Source organism: Rhinopithecus bieti, unplaced genomic scaffold (genome assembly GCF_001698545.2).
Source record: "Rhinopithecus bieti isolate Rb0 unplaced genomic scaffold, ASM169854v2 scaffold_1101, whole genome shotgun sequence".
NCBI classification, from domain to species: domain Eukaryota; kingdom Metazoa; phylum Chordata; class Mammalia; order Primates; family Cercopithecidae; genus Rhinopithecus; species Rhinopithecus bieti.
Window position 1 is genome coordinate 1,514,410 of NW_016803441.1, and position 16,306 is coordinate 1,530,715.

General features: G+C 34.2%; 1 protein-coding gene across 5 annotated transcripts in view; it reads left to right on the forward strand.

Moving 5' to 3' along the window:
• Positions 1 to 16,306, forward strand: part of CACNA2D1 (calcium voltage-gated channel auxiliary subunit alpha2delta 1) — a 524,117-nt gene that overhangs the window by 473,743 nt on the left and 34,068 nt on the right. For 3 of the 5 annotated variants that reach the window (XM_017883995.1, XM_017884005.1, XM_017884014.1), the window contains 5 exons: positions 1,753 to 1,824; positions 5,134 to 5,195; positions 11,667 to 11,743; positions 13,064 to 13,084; positions 13,774 to 13,834. In XM_017883995.1, the coding sequence (XP_017739484.1) occupies positions 1,753 to 1,824; positions 5,134 to 5,195; positions 11,667 to 11,743; positions 13,064 to 13,084; positions 13,774 to 13,834 (293 nt within the window). The remainder of the gene's footprint in view (positions 1 to 1,752; positions 1,825 to 5,133; positions 5,196 to 11,666; positions 11,744 to 13,063; positions 13,085 to 13,773; positions 13,835 to 16,306) is intronic. The other 2 variants (XM_017884019.1, XM_017884023.1) reach the window with 1 other exon arrangement.

A 16,306-nucleotide genomic window follows, 5' to 3' on the forward strand; every position in this document is an offset into this window, starting at 1 on the left:
ATATTAATAAGAAAAATAAAATAAATAATAAATAACATCAGGTATATGACATATGTTAGTCATGGATTCTCAAGAAGCTTGGAAATTGGTGTTGCTATTATTTCACACTATAATATCTGTTGTACTGATGATACATTTGAGGTACAGAGAGGTTAAATAGTTTCTCTACAGTTCTTCAGCTAATAAGTAGCAGAACTTGGCTCTTGCATTCCAGATTACAGATTTTTAGGATTTTTCCAGATGGATTAACTCCTTTGCAAAGGCCATCATATTTCTTTTATAGCTTGTTACAGTGCATTTTAATTGTAGAACAATAGAATTTAATCTATTTTAATTACCCTAGACTGTGGCCTTGTGTTAGGGTGTTTAGGTGATTAATAATGTTTGTTGTAAAGTACTGGACATAATAAAGTAGGATAAAGTAATAGGGATAAGCTTGGTGTCTGGGCTGTCACTCCACTGAGTGACCAAAATGATCTTATTTATATTCTCCAAGCCTCAGTTTCTTCTAAATCAATTAGTAATAGTGATCGAATGAAATAATATATAGAAAGGACTTAGCAAAAGACCTGGTTCATGGTAAAGTTTTATTATTTTTGAGCTCTTCATAAGTGCACACTCAACTTACATTAGAAGCTGTTATCTACTCCTTCCTTTCAGACCCAAATATTTGAAATTAGATACATCACACATTCATATATTCTTCAGATTATTCCTTTAATCACACCAAGTTTGTTTACTTATTATTTGCAGTTGCCTGAAGCCAAATGTAAATCACTGGTTGAGTTATAAAAAATAAGTTGAGGAAACTTCTGAGAATTGCCAGTAGACTGGAATATTTAGTAGATAATGTGATCTTGCACCTTTTTTTTTTTTTTTTTTTTGAGATGGAGTCTTGCTCTGTCACCTAGGCTGGAGTGCAATGGTGCAATCTCGGCTCACTGCAACATCCACCTCCGGGGTTCACGCCATTCTCCTGCCTCAGCTTCCTGAGTAGCTGGGATTATAGGCGCCTGCCACCATGCCTGACCAATTTTTGTATTTTTAGTAGAAATGGGGTTTCATCATGCTGGCCAGGCTGGTCTCGAACTCTCAACCTCAAGCAATTTGCCTGACTCAGCCTCCCAAAGTTCTGGGATTACAGGAGTGAGCCACCGCACCTGGCCAACCTTGCATTTTTAACGATTTGGAGTATTCTACTGAAGGAGACTCAACTCTGTTATCTGAAATCCAAATAGGTGTTTACAGTTTTCTCTATCCTTTATTTAGATTTTTTTTACTCCAGATATAAGAATTACTAACAAAAAAGTATAAAGAGTCCTCTTAAAAAATATTTTCTCACATGAAACTCATTGTGTAAGGCAGAAATTCAAAGCATTCCGTGTTGTGTTATATGTAATTTTGTACATATACATTTCTATGTCTCAGTGACTACTTTCCACTCCAATGTGGCCAGCCGTAACGTAATTGACCATTCATTTTATTAATTATGTTTCAAAAACTACCAACAGATTGAAAATATTTCATGAAGGATGTTTTATTTAAATTTTAAAATAGTATAAAATGAGTATAATATGGTAACTTAAAAAAATTCCCAGAGAACAACTGCAGATACTGGTAAAACTAACTCCCTATTTTTATTTTATTTGTTCTACATAAAGAAAAGAACTTAAAAAACTACCATGTTAATAGTCATACTTTGGCAGGTCAGCTTTGTTTCTAGAATAAAGTAGTTGTTTCATTCACTCTTAGATTCGAAATAAGATGATTGATGGGGAAAGTGGAGAAAAAACATTCAGAACTCTGGTTAAATCTCAAGATGAGGTAAGAATTGATTCTAGCTTATTCTTAAATAAAATTATATCAAGAAAATTTGATATTGGTAATTTGTCCTTTTTTCTATTAATCCACTATTATAAAACGGATATCTCTAGGAAACAATTTTTCTTTTTTTAAAACACTTCTTAGCTGGAGGGATATTTTCACAAAGATATATTTTTAACTCTTTTTTCTTTTTATAAAACACTATTGCTTTAGGTTTCTTGATGTTTTCTTATACATTAACAGTATATTCTTGAAATTATACTTTACATACATTTTATGAGAAATAGAATGCGCAATTTTGCCATGTTGTTTTACACCATGCCAATGTTGCAAAATTGAAGTTAATATTTAATAGCTATGTGTTTTATATGATTTGTCTAGGTAGATGTTCTAATTATTGAGTTCCATATATTAATTATTTTGTATTTTTAGCTTTTTGTTTACTTGTTTCTGGCTTGATTTATCTTCATTTACTAGTTACACACTTTAAAATTTCCCAGCACTTACATCTGAAATTAAATCCTGTGATAACACAACTACCCCCACAAATAATTGATTTATGTCTATTATCATATTGGAGTATGCCTATTATCAGTCAGATGTGGAGTACATACAGACATTTTTACATTTGAGTATTTGAAAATATAGGTCTCAGAAGCTTTTGAACCTGGAAATGTAATTTAAGCTTTTATGTATAACCTATATCCTTTTCCTCACAATCTCATCCTTTTTAGATGGATGACATTTCTCTGAAATTCCTCATCAGATCCTTCCCTAGGTGGAAGGTGAGCTAGGATCTGACTATGATCCTTCCTTAGCACATGGCCTTTCTCATTTTAATATCATTATGAGTCCCTATTACAGAACACAAAGGGAGGTATATTTACATTTCAGTCTTTGTTGAAACTTCAAATCTATTTACTTAGACTTTTGCACATTCTTTTCTCAGCTTACAAAGTAATTTTCTATTAACTTCCATTGATATTTTTCCCCCTTCAATTTACTGCAAATTACTTTTTTTGACAAATATTCAGCTAAAGTCTATATTTTCCTATCTTAGAATTTTAAAATGTCTCTCATGAACACACTATTGTAAATAGACATAACTGCTAATCTTCAATTACTATGTTGCCTTCCTTGTACTCCAGATTTCTATGTATGTTGGTATTTCAAGAAAAGTTATTATTTACTCTATGAGTGACTATAATTTGTATCACTATTCACTATTTTATAGACAATCAAAACAGTTACAACTCTGTGCATACATATTACTCTAATTTTTAGGTGGTATCTTTCAAAAGCTCTTTCTAAATGGTCTATGTAAGGGATTTTGCAGAGATATTTAGGATGTGATAGTAACCTTCACATTATAGTATTACGCAGTTTAGCCAAAGTAGCTGAATTCCACAGGCTTAGGTTAGCTATTAACTTTGAAGTTGATTTTTGTGGTTGTTGTAGGAATTATATAACCTTTCTTGTACCATTTTCCGTATTGATGAGCTAGGAATCTCCAGTGTTAGCACATTTCACAATGTTTGGCATGAGTTGGAAGTAATTTGAAATTCCTCACCTAGGAAATGTTTCCCACAGAACCTCTCTTTACACCTGATTTGTTGAATATTTTTCACCAAAACCTGTCTGAAATTAATTTGTAAATATTTTTTTCACGGTCATGTCTTTCATGAGTCTTACTACTCTATGAAAATTGTAAGTGTATGGAATACATGAGAAGTTATATGAATAATCAAATGTTTAATACATATATGCTAACCCTTATGATACTGTATTTTTATGGATTTTAGTGTTACCACTGAAATAAGTTTAAAATAGAATTAGAGCTTTTCAATTTAATTTATGCCCAAGTGAATCTGTTTTGTTGGAATCTGAAAATAGTTTGTATTTATTACACATATTCCATCAACAGTCCTTTATAACTATATGCTTGGGCTAAAACTAGAATGCATTTGTTCTATTTCATGCAGAAAATTTACTGCAAGATGGCAGAATTTAGTAAGGATAAACTTACTGAATAACGACTTCCTTAAGAAGCTAATCTGAGAACGTTTCCAAACTTTGAAAACAGTTGGAAAATAGATTTCTTGACTAACAAAATAGATAGTAATAATGTTTAAAATTGTCTGTTTCAATGATTTGTAATGATTATTTCATTACAAATTGAAGACTGAACCAGATTATAATTTCTGCTACTGATATTGAAAAAGCTTGTATTTTTACTTCTCTGCTCTGATACTATTTTCTGATACCGTATTTTATTTATAACTTGCAGACCAACACTTGCTTGCCCTGTTTGTTTATGCGTATATGAGTAGTAACAAATATATAAGCATTGTTTCTTCTAATTCTTTTAAGAATACTAAGCCCTCTTCACCAACCCTGTTCCCCCTCCCCCCATCTGCTGCACGTACACCCACACATGCTCACACACAGACACACACACACACATACATTGTGTAGTTGTTATAAACATGAATTTGACATTATACATTTTGCCAACTTAAGTACGTTACCTGCTCTTTAACCCTTATTTCTTTATCAATAAATTGTGGGATATAAAAGTATATACTCCAGGGGTTGGATCAAGTGACAGAATGACTTTAAGGTGCTTAGCATGGTGCCTTATACCAATAAATACTTCGGTACATGTTACTGTTTTGGTGAGAATGATGAAACTCAAAAATAACTAAGCAAATTAAAAATTACGCATGTGTCATCGCTATACCTAATGGAAGAGTGCATGTATAAAAGATATAGCCATGCATGAACTTCTTTAGCTCTGTATTTTCTTTCCCTGGTGGATGTAGGTGTTTTCCTAACCTTCAGTGATACTGAATAGCCTCTTATGATACCATAATAATGCTATAATAGTGGCTTCATAAAAACAGTCATATGCTAATCACACATTTGGATCTAGACACACTGCGTTAATGTCCTGATGTTGCCTGTTACTCTTAAACATACTTTAGTATGGACATATCTGAGCCTTGTCTAAATACTTCATAGTCCTATTTCATTATTAACATTTGTTTTTCAGGAAATACTGTTTTCAATGTTTTGAAGATAATTTGGCATAAACTGTTACGATTTTGCACTTATATTTATTTCTGTCAAAAATTTTGCTAGACACACACAGAATAAATAAACATAGAATAAAATAGCTCATACCTTTGTAAAGATGAGTATTAAATGACTGCAAAATTTATAAGTAAATTCTACTGCTTTACTTTTCGTATATATTCATACAAAATGTGATAATAACCATGAAAATAACCACGTCAAACTTCTTTCTAGAGATATATTGACAAAGGAAACAGGACATATACATGGACACCTGTCAATGGCACAGATTACAGGTAATTAACTGTATTCTATGTGTATTGTGTATTCCAATGGATTAATATTAAGTCTGCATTTTCATAAGTGAATTTTCATGTGATTTTCAATAGAAGAGTTCCCAACATGAAAACATAGTAAATTTATAGACTAATTTTTAAAATGGAAAAGATGGAAAAAATCTAGTAATATAAAATTTACAAATGAAAATGTATGTGATATAAATCTATATATTTTGTATTTGTACATGAGAAATGTTGACAAATACCCATAATAATATGTAGGGTTCCCTTCCACTGACTTCCTCTTTTAGTTGTTTAGTTTACATTACACACATTTGAGTTGAAAACTAACCTCAAATATAAAGCTTATCTCATCATTGTAGTATCTGATATAAAATGTTTAGTTGATATAATTTACCTCCATGAGTATCAGTTCTATAATATTCTGATTCCTCTTATTGGCTGGGCTTTGGAAAGTTGGACAGCCTAAAACCTAGTAATCTATTGGTAATTCTCCATTCTTCAACACTTGCTCAACACTTCCTTCACTTTCTTGCTGTGTAACTCTCCTCTGAGCTCACTAATTCCTCTAAAGTCTTCAGAATACTGAGGGTTTAATATGAGTGTGTCCTCATTACTCATTTTTTTTTCCTTTCTAAAATTTCCATCTTTGAATCTCATGCCACCAAACCACACCACTTGCTATTCCTCCTTCTTAACAATCATGTCCCTCTCATTCCTATAAAGATTTCAGCCCCTGGCTCATTGTCACTCTCCTACATTCACATATTTCACTGGTTTTCAAACGATGCCATACATACACTGCTGTAAAGAAAAATAAAAATTATGTAATAAAATAAACTGTAAAAGAAAAAAACATAAGCTCAAAATTTTTACTATTAGATTTCACAGATATAAAATTAGTCTGTTACATTGCTATAAAATTTTCTGAATACTTCCTCCCAGTTTCTGTATTTTGCTATCATGGGCTGGTAATAGTTTGTAAATTGGCTAGGTCCATGGAAACAACTTTAAGTAGCATTGACATAGATGATGTTTCTACTACCTGGGCTCTCTTACTTTTGGCCTCCTCTCCTCTAATGATCTTGTCATCCGCCTACCCCCCTACCTTAGCCACTGACTCCAAAAGCATATTCTGCAGCTTTTACAGTGTCAAGTCTGCAATGCCTTCATAGTCTTTACATGAGAATTTTTCATCCAACTCTCAGCTTACCACATTTTAACTTTCCATCCTCTCCTGCTACTAGCAGTAATCCTTGACTCAAGACATGAAATCCATCAATCCCTTCTTCCTTTTTACTGCCTTGCCCTCTTCGTGTCCTTGTGCCCTTCTTTATTTAGCAGAAATTCCTTGGGTCTTTCACTGTCTTGTGCACACCACCAACTCCTTTCATCATAGTTGAGTTTGGCAAACAGCAATTTACCAAATACTAGTCCTGGTTACATTCAAATTATTAGCCACACCACACTGTACCCATACAGCTAAAAGTGGCTGAAGTAAAATACTCACTAGCTGATATATCACCTAAAATTCATGACCTCTAACCTGAAGTGGGCCTTACTGATGGCTGACAGTCTCCATAATCCTGTAATTTTAGGATGCTCGTACATGACTCTTGATCACTTCACTCTCCAAACCTGTAGTACATTCTCATCATTTTCGCTCAGGTGATGAATTTGCTTTCCATTTCACAGAGTAAAATAGAAGTAGTCAGAAAGAACTCCCACTATTAGAATAATAACTACTTGCATCTGTATCTCCATCTTCTATCTTTATTTCTGTTCTCAACACAATCACAAGAAGGTTCTTAACCCTTGAGTAGACTGTTTCATTTCTCTACTCAACTCCCACCAGTAAATCTGCTATCTCATTCAGTCTGACACCCGAAGTCTGGCAAGGCCATCAGTGGCTTAAACCATTTGACCTCACTCACCATCAGCTCTGTGAATTTATCTTCCAGATTCTCCACTGAACAGTACCTGGTTAAGCCACACTGTCCTTTTTGCAAAACAACATAAACACTGGCACCCATCTGCCTCAGAACTTTTGTATATGAAATTACTTCTGCCTGGAATTACTTTTCTCAAACAGTCACATGCTCATTCCCTCATCTTCCCATCTTTACTTACTTTTCATCTCTTCAGAAAGGCCTTCTTCAACAATCTTATTTAAAATGTATAATGCTTCTCCACACTCTATCTCCCTCTTGCACTTCATATTCTCCATAACCCTTATTGACATTTAACATCACGCACACACACATGAAGCATATATAAACTTATTTCTACTGATTATCATCTGTTCTCTCACTAGTAAGTTCCAAGAGGGCAGGGATTGTTCCCTGCTTTATTTACTTCTGAATCATCAGCTTGTATGACAGTGGCACATAGTTGGCACTCTACAAATATTTACAGAATTGAAGAATTTCAATTTGGAGAAATGGAAGAATTTTCCAATTGAAGAAATTTTCAATCTGTCTCATCCTTTCAAATTTATATAATGGTGTACTGAACTTCCATTGCAATATTTAAGTATGGAAGTCTCTTTAACTACATATTAATATATAATTAATATGTAGGCTGTGATGGACTCAACTATTTCTCTCCTAATAAAAATCAAACCAACTCCCCAGAACATATGCATAACCTTTTATGGGAGCCTGTGTTATTATCATAGGAACCTGTCTCTTTTAATATTCCTAGGATTACATGTAGAATAGACGGAGAAGAAGAGAGCATATTGCAAAACACCAGAATGGCTGTTTTAATTATTTTACTTTTTTCCATCAACTGATTCCTATCTCTAATTTCTAGGCATGTATTTATACATGCATAATATTCATGTGTATACACAAGTTACTCTTTTTCCTCCCCCTTCCTTGATTATTGCCACCTTTCAGTTTTTAGATTAATTTGTCAAAAGGTGCAAAAAGAGAGGAAGTCTTGAAGGTCTGTCTCTTGAGAGATGATTTTATGATAAAACAGAGTATAAGGGAATCGTATGAGAATGTGTTCTGTGCACTTGTTGCTTAGACGAACTAATTCTGAGAAAAACTGGATTCTTTTGACCCTTACAGTGTGATAGCTGGCTCTCCCACAGTTATAAGGACACGTTTGGGGTGTTTTATGTGTCTCATGAATGGCCTCTACACTCAACCTCTTTTCCTCATACACCGAATGATAATACACAGTGTGGGCAGGTTAATGTTCTTTTCTCAAGTTCATATCACTCCTTGTTGACAAAACTTTCATCTCCTTCCATTTTCATCGAAGTTTAATTTGAACTTCCAAGTCTGATAGTCCCTTCATACATTTCTAGCCCAAGGTATCTGTCCTGTCATTTCTGCCACTTCCATCACTATACATATCACTGTTCTCTGACAAGGCCCCAACTTTCCCACCTTTGCATGTTTTCCTCACACATTCACTTTCCAAGTCTCAACTTTGGGCCAGATTAAATCTATTTCCATCGGAAATAGTTTTCTGAATCACTGTACAAATTCACAGAGATTTAGAACAAAATATTACATCTAAGTTGAAGGAAAAAACATGATACGTTTTGATTACATGAATGAGATACAAAATTTTCATCTGGTGATTTCTCTCTCCTTAAGTCTTGAACCAAGTACCGTATTTTGAAATGTAATCAATTATTTTAATAGGATGCTTTCTCTTTTTTAGAGAATAATTTACTTTTATGGAGATAAATGAGTTGATAAGTGTGTTATAGTCCACTTAACTCAGTTAACCATGTTTCTGTCAGTCACAAAACAGTGCCTGGGCTATACCATTCATCTGGTGGCCACTTGCTTTGTTAAACTTTAATCTCTAGAAGGAAATAAAGCAGTCTTGGTCTATCGGTTTTGTAGGGACAGAGACAGCAGACATTGTATATGACAGCACCATTGACTAGAAATGTTGATAAAGATCTTATCTGGCTATATGTTGAAAAATTAACTCGGCTTGAGATGGACATAATTAAGTATAGCTATGTTTTTCTATAGAACTGATTATAGCTATTAATAACAACCAAAGACTTACAGGCCAACAAAACACATAGTAGATATGCCAATTTTAAGACTTCTATTTTCTTCCTCATGGGTTTCCAGACTATATTTATGGTATATTAGATGTAACCCAAGCTTATAGAGTGACACTTTAGCAGTTGTATGATATAACGTTATCGGTTTTAATTAGAAGTTTCTCTTAGCAATAAATGCTGATGGGGCAATAAAAATGTCCTAATTTCCCTTGAGAAGAATTTGTAGGAGACAATCTTCAGTGCTCAGTAATTCTGCTGTACATTTTGTAAATGGCAAGTGAATGAGGAAAGGTCATCTTGCTGTCAGAGGGATTGCACTACTTATTTTAATTTTAATCTCTGCCTGCACTTAAAGGAAGTTACCTATAAAGTGAATATAGAAATTTTCATTAAATCTACATAACATTTTATTTCCCTGACCTTTTCCCATAAGGAACGTCTGTGAATTACTTAATGACAGGGAAAGGTTTGGGAATTGGAGGTAACAAGCATCCATTCATTTTGCTATCTTTATTATATCGTTAAATTTTAGCAAATAAACCCTTGGTGTTTTTTCCTTTCCATAGAGTGAAATTTTAATATTTATAGTCATAAGAATGAAATTTTGAAATATCATGGTTTTCCCTATTCTATATTTTCTATAAAAATACATAATGACATTGGGATAGCCATTCCCAAAACTGGGGCTACGTGAGGCTTAAGTGATTCAAAAGATCTACACATCCCTAAATCTAAAAGTTGAAATTATTAAAAATTAATTAATTAAAGGATCTACACATGCCTAGAAATACTCAAAAGCCTAGATACGCACACCTTTTCCTGCACATTACTAAAATTTGGGCTAGCTATTAAAAGTGGATGCCGAAGGTGACCAAGTGGGTCACATTAAACAAGTATTGCTTTTGGAAAGTAGTTAGATTGGGCATTTTAAAGGTATTGTAAACCCACTGTTCACAAGTTTCCTTCTATATTCAAAGCATAGCAAAGATCATGTGGCTCCATAGCACATGTGGATATGGAATAGTTATGTCCTACATTTGAGTATTAGCGTGAGAGTAGGAGAATTACACATATGCAGCTGTGTTACTAGAAAGTGCATAAAATTCTGAAATCTTTTAACAATTCTGATATGTGTTTTATTATTTTATTATTAATTGGCAATTTCAAAATAAGTAAGATACCTGCCTAACAGCTTTTTATTTTGGGCAGTCATTAAGGCAAGTTTTGATGGCCGGCTTGTCTGACATTCTTTGTGTCTAAAACATTCTGAATTTGGCCTAAGATTTTCACTGGAACTCTCCTCTGCTTTGGACATCCACCGTAAGACTAGAGTAGTGCCATGACTCTTGTTAACTACCAAACTCAAGATACAGTTCCTGTTGCACCTAATAACAAACTTCCAAAAAATGTGGAATAGCCACAGTAAATAAACTTGAAATAAATACTATGACTTAGTTTTACTATTGGGTATGAACTAATGAGCTGAGCAGACAATTTCTATTAGTGCAGTAAAGGAATCTGAATTTGCCTATGAGTAGACACTAGAGAACTTGCCCAAGGATTAGAGTTTTAAAATAGTGGGTATTTAATCCCTCAGAAGAATATATTTTGGATGACTTTATGCATTGTTCAATAGTAATGATAATGGCCAGGTGTGGTGGCTCATGCCTGTAACCCCAGCACTTTGCGAGTCTTAGGCAGGCAGATTGCCTGGGCAACATAGTGTAAATCCTGTCTCTACTAAAATACAAACATTAGCTGGGCGTGGTGGCATGTGACTATGGTCCCAGCTACTTCGGGGGCTGAGGTGGGAGGATCGATCGAGCCCAGGGGATTGAGGCTGCGATGAGCCATGATTGAAACCACTGCACGCCAGCCTGGGGGATAGAGTGAGACCTTGTCTCCAAAAAAAAAAAAAGAAAGAAAGAAAAAAACAAGGTAATGATAATAGTAACTCTTCCGTTTGTATTTTATTTTAATAGTATGTCCATTTTATAGAAAGCACTTTAACATGATATATAATACATTAAGGAAGTGTATCTAAATGGTATTATATATTTACTTTGTTTAAACATACCCCTAATGTTCTTCAATTTTTTGTTAAAATTCAAAATACTTTAATTTTCTGGAAATATAGTAGGGGGACATGACATTCCTTCCTTGCCTCATTTATGGGTTCATTCAGGAGCTTATTTTCCACTTGTCTCTTCTGATTTCCTACAATGTAGACAGCTAGATGACTCTGGATGGCAAGACCAAAATTAAGTACTGTATTTGCTGAATGCATTTTCTTGTGAAAATAATATGTCTTTTCCTTCCCATGAGGAAGATTTTTCAATTTTCCCATGAACTTGATGTGTCTTTTTTTTTAAGTTATGTTTCATTTTTGTTTGTTTGTGTTTATGCTTCTCTTGTTTCTATTGCAGTTTGGCCTTGGTATTACCAACCTACAGTTTTTACTATATAAAAGCCAAACTAGAAGAGACAATAACTCAGGCCAGATGTAAGTACTGTGAAAGTGACTTCAGGGTCCATTTGTTATCTCCTAGTACCAGATGTTTAAATACGTCTAGATTTTGGAATACCCAAGGCTTATTAAATATTTTAGTAGGTGTTATTACCAAATCTACAGCAATGATTCTAACCCATTCCAAACATGCAAGGAACAAGAAATATTCTACATGGATAGAATATGAGCAGGTACTCCAGTCCCACTGGCAGTCCCCACCGCCCTTCCCTGCCTTGCTATGTGCTCATAGAATCATTGCAGTGCTGTGTCCTGTTGCTGTCGTTTTAAGGGTCTGCTAGCTGGAGCAAAATGTTTCACATGCTACTTATCAACATAGTCTCTCCTCTCATGGCACTGTGCTAGTAAAGCTTTTCCTTTTCTTTCCTTTGATTTCTTTCTGGTTATTTATTTATTTATTTATTTTGCATTTGGCCAGAATAATATTGTGCTTCACATCTTCTACTTCTTCTACTTTGAATAAATTAAACTGCACTGGTCTTTGGCTTTGGTTTGGCAATTAACTTTCTTTTCGTAATCCAAATTAATGTCTCAGTAATGCAAATGGATTAATTTTTTTAAGCCTCATTTGGAATGTAGAGTAATTAATACTAGTGCATACTTCAAGTTATTGTTTATTTTGTTTGGGGTGACTAGATTTTGTAAAGTAAAATGACCATCATATCCTTTGCACATTGCCGATTAGTGCTAACAACCTTAAATTTTTCTGTGAGGATGAAGTAAAAAACAAAACAATACCAAAAATATACATATATGTTTTGCATCTGATCTTAAAGTAAGCTACTGTTTCTTTCATTTCTCTGTCAGTTCTTTTTTGCCCTCAGCAGGCCTGGTGTTCATAGTGTACTATACATAGTACATTTATATTTCCATTTTCACTTGATAGATAGATATGATGGTCTTTTCACAACCAGCAATTCTGCATGAGCTAGTTCTTCAATTGATAAATAAGGCGATAACTAGTGAGTTTTTTATTGGTAAATGCTTATGTTTATATTATGTTTATAGCCTGACGTCATTGGTATTACACCTGCATTAATCACTTTGCAAAACAGACCCTTGAAATAACCACAGTACAGAGAGGGTAATCTAGTAATAATCGACAGGACATACTATCCAGTCTTCAAAATATGTCTTTTTTCCCCCCGACTACAGCTGTACATAAATGAACCTTTGATCTATGCACAATATTTTTATTCAAGAAAGTCATTGAATAAAATATTGTTTGTGACCCCTTTGCTTTACCCTCTTTTTTTTTTTGTTTCCCTGCTTTCTCTTTCTGATGGATTTTCACAGCAAAAAAGGGCAAAATGAAGGGCAAGTATTTTCTTGTTGCTCAATTTCTTTCTGTTTAGTACACTTGACATTTCCACTGATATTTTCCTTCCTATTGGATATCATCCTCTGTGCTTCTCATTTACTAAATTTTCCTTCATGATCACTCAAAACTTAGCAGCAAAAAAATGGTAGAAAGAATATGCTGTATTTTCATATGCAACCTGGTTCACACTCAAGTTTTTTTCTTGGACTTAAGGAGTTTTGCTTTGTAGCCTTCCACTTACTAATTCATACCTAATATGAGGAATGTTATTAAATCACTAAAGGCATTAATGAGTTTTTTTAACATTGTTTTCTGTATCATAATATTGGTAAACTGTTTATATAAATAATTGGTCTTTAAAATACCTCTGGCATAACATTCATATCAATCACTTTTTTAAAAGATATTTGGTTATAGTAGGGTTAGATCAGAAAATTATAGACATAGCATTTTCTTTAAAATAACTGTGGGATCCATGTTATGAAATTAATCCATATTATAATGTTATTATATTGGGAAGCATTGAGGACATTTATATTCATTGATATGTTTCAATTTTAGGATGTAAGTACTCTATTTTCAATTTTTCTTATTAGATAATCTTTCTCATGCCTTATTATTATTATAGAATCTCTGGATATATACTCTGAATTACCTATCTAATCCTGTAACATTGTCTTTGCAGATTCGGAAACCCTGAAGCCAGATAATTTTGAAGAATCTGGCTATACATTCATAGCACCAAGGTTGGTTTTGTTGTATTTTTGATACATCTTGTATCAGTAGCTAGGCCTTCAGCAATAGTTCAGAATTGAGTCAAGACTGCTCTGGATTAATTCCATATCACATTATGGAATCAAAGGAAATAATTACTTTAAAACTGAAACAAAATCTTATTTATTCATTTCTTTACTCATTCAAATACGGGAGGCCGAGGCTGGTGGTTCACAAGGTCAAAAGATCAAGACCATCTGTCCAACATGGTGAAGCCCTATCTCCAATGAAAATACAAAAATTAGCTGGGCGTGGTGGCACGTGCCTGTAGTCCCAGCTACTTGGGAGGCTGAGGCAGGAGAATGACTTGAACCCGGGAGGCGGAGGTTGCACTGAGCCGAGATCATGCCACTGCACTCTTGCCTGGCAACAGAACGAGACTCCATCTCAAAAAAAAACAAAAAAACAAAAAAACAAAACAAAACAGCAATTACTAAGCAATGTAGACTCTGGGATACAATGGGAATAAGATGGTTATAGGCTTTGCTCTTGTAGAACAACCAGTGCATCCAACAATAATAGAAAATTGTGTATTTGCACCTGTGAAAATATACACACACACACACACACACACACACACACAAATATACATATACAAATACACATATATATACCAATATTTATGTGTATCTTTACACATACGGATAGAATGAACATAATAATGGTTTTTTTAATGGTGTAATTCAACTGTCTGGGAGAAATTGTTTACAGTGGCATTGCTTTACATAGTTTTTTAGATGCACCTCATTTCTTCCTACCCAAGTTTACTTCTCTCCCATATAATTCCCCTTCTTTATCACACATATACATCTTTTTCCCCATCTCGATTTTCTGTAATTATTTGAAACTATTCAATAATCGAAGGATGTTCTTTATTTTACTTTCTTTCCTCGGTTTTTGACTCCTACTCCATGACAGACACATATAATATTCAAATATAATTCCCATTAATCTGGGAACAATTTACATAGAAGCTTGGATTATTAATTTTTCACTTTTCTTAAATTACTCCAAAAACCCCAAAGGTGCATATAAATTGTTCTGAGTTACCTTTTAATTCCTGCAAAAGGATATTTCTGGATTCTGTTTCTACTTTAACATAGGGAATACGAGTTTTTTGAGAAATCTGTGTTAACAAAGCATATTCTTGGCTTTGTGAGTGCCCCTATCCTTGAGAAACTTACCTTGCTTGAATGTCCTTTAGGGTGTGACACTGGTGATCACGCTGTCCTTTGACACTCCATGCTTTCTCTTGCTTGATGACACACTATTCTGATTTTCTTACTGCCTCTCTGGATGCATATTCACTGTCTCTTTCATGAGTTTCATTTCTTCTGCTGATCAGTCATATGAGAGGGCTGCAAAGGGTGCTAGCCCAGGCTCTCTTTTTATCTGAGACTGCATTCAGACCACAAGCCACCCATCTGTTCCCTGCCTACAGATTAGGTTCATAACTCCCAAAGCTATATGATGGCCATAAACATCTAGAGACAAAGACATATGTGTTTCATTAATATTTCATTAAGTTATTGAATCCTATATTGTATCTATTTTCAGACTTTATATATTTCAACATGAGACATTCATATCTCCTGGAGACCAGACAAGAATATCTCTTCAATGTGCTTCAGATTTAGTATCTTATAAATAATTGTTTCCTTTGGAAAGTTCTACCTGTGTTGCCTCAGAGGAGAAAATGTCATCCTCCCAAACGAGCAATCTTGAAACCTGCTAGTTGTCCTTCCCTGCTTCCTTTCTCTTGTGTCTCACTTCTAATCAATCACCACGTCTTGCCCATTCTGTCTTATGAGTATCAAGTATATCTGTTAATCTCAGCTGCCTCTGCCCTAATCCAGGCTTCTGCCTTCTTTCATCTAAACTACTACATTTGCCTCTTACTTGATCTCCCTACTTTCATATTTACCCCATATTTCTTAATGCTGTCTCTGTTCTGTAACAAGAGAGAGTTTCTAAAATGTGAAAAGAAAATCATTTTCTCATCTTCTAAATACAGGCCAGTGGTTCTATATTATCTTTATGATTATCTGTGCTTTATATTATAGCTTTCAAATGCTCTTCCGCCAAGCCCTGGTGTACCAGTGTGGTCCCTCACACTCTAAGCTGGGGACCATCTCCATCCTGTAGATCAGCTATCAATTTTAAACATAAAGTTTTATTGGAGCACAGTGATGCTTATTTGTTTCTGGAATGTCTTTGGCTGCTTTCTCTACAAACACAGGGTTGAGTAGTTGTGGCATAGACTTTATGGGCCACAAAAGCCTAAATCACTTGCTCCATGGCCCTGTCAGGGAAAGTTTCCCTGCCCCTACTCTAAATTTCAGCCATACTAACCTCTTTCAGTTCCTAAATGCACTGTTTTTTTCTTTGTTTCTTCTTTCTTTTTTTTTTTTTTTTTTTTTTTTTTTTTTTTTTTTTTTTTTTTT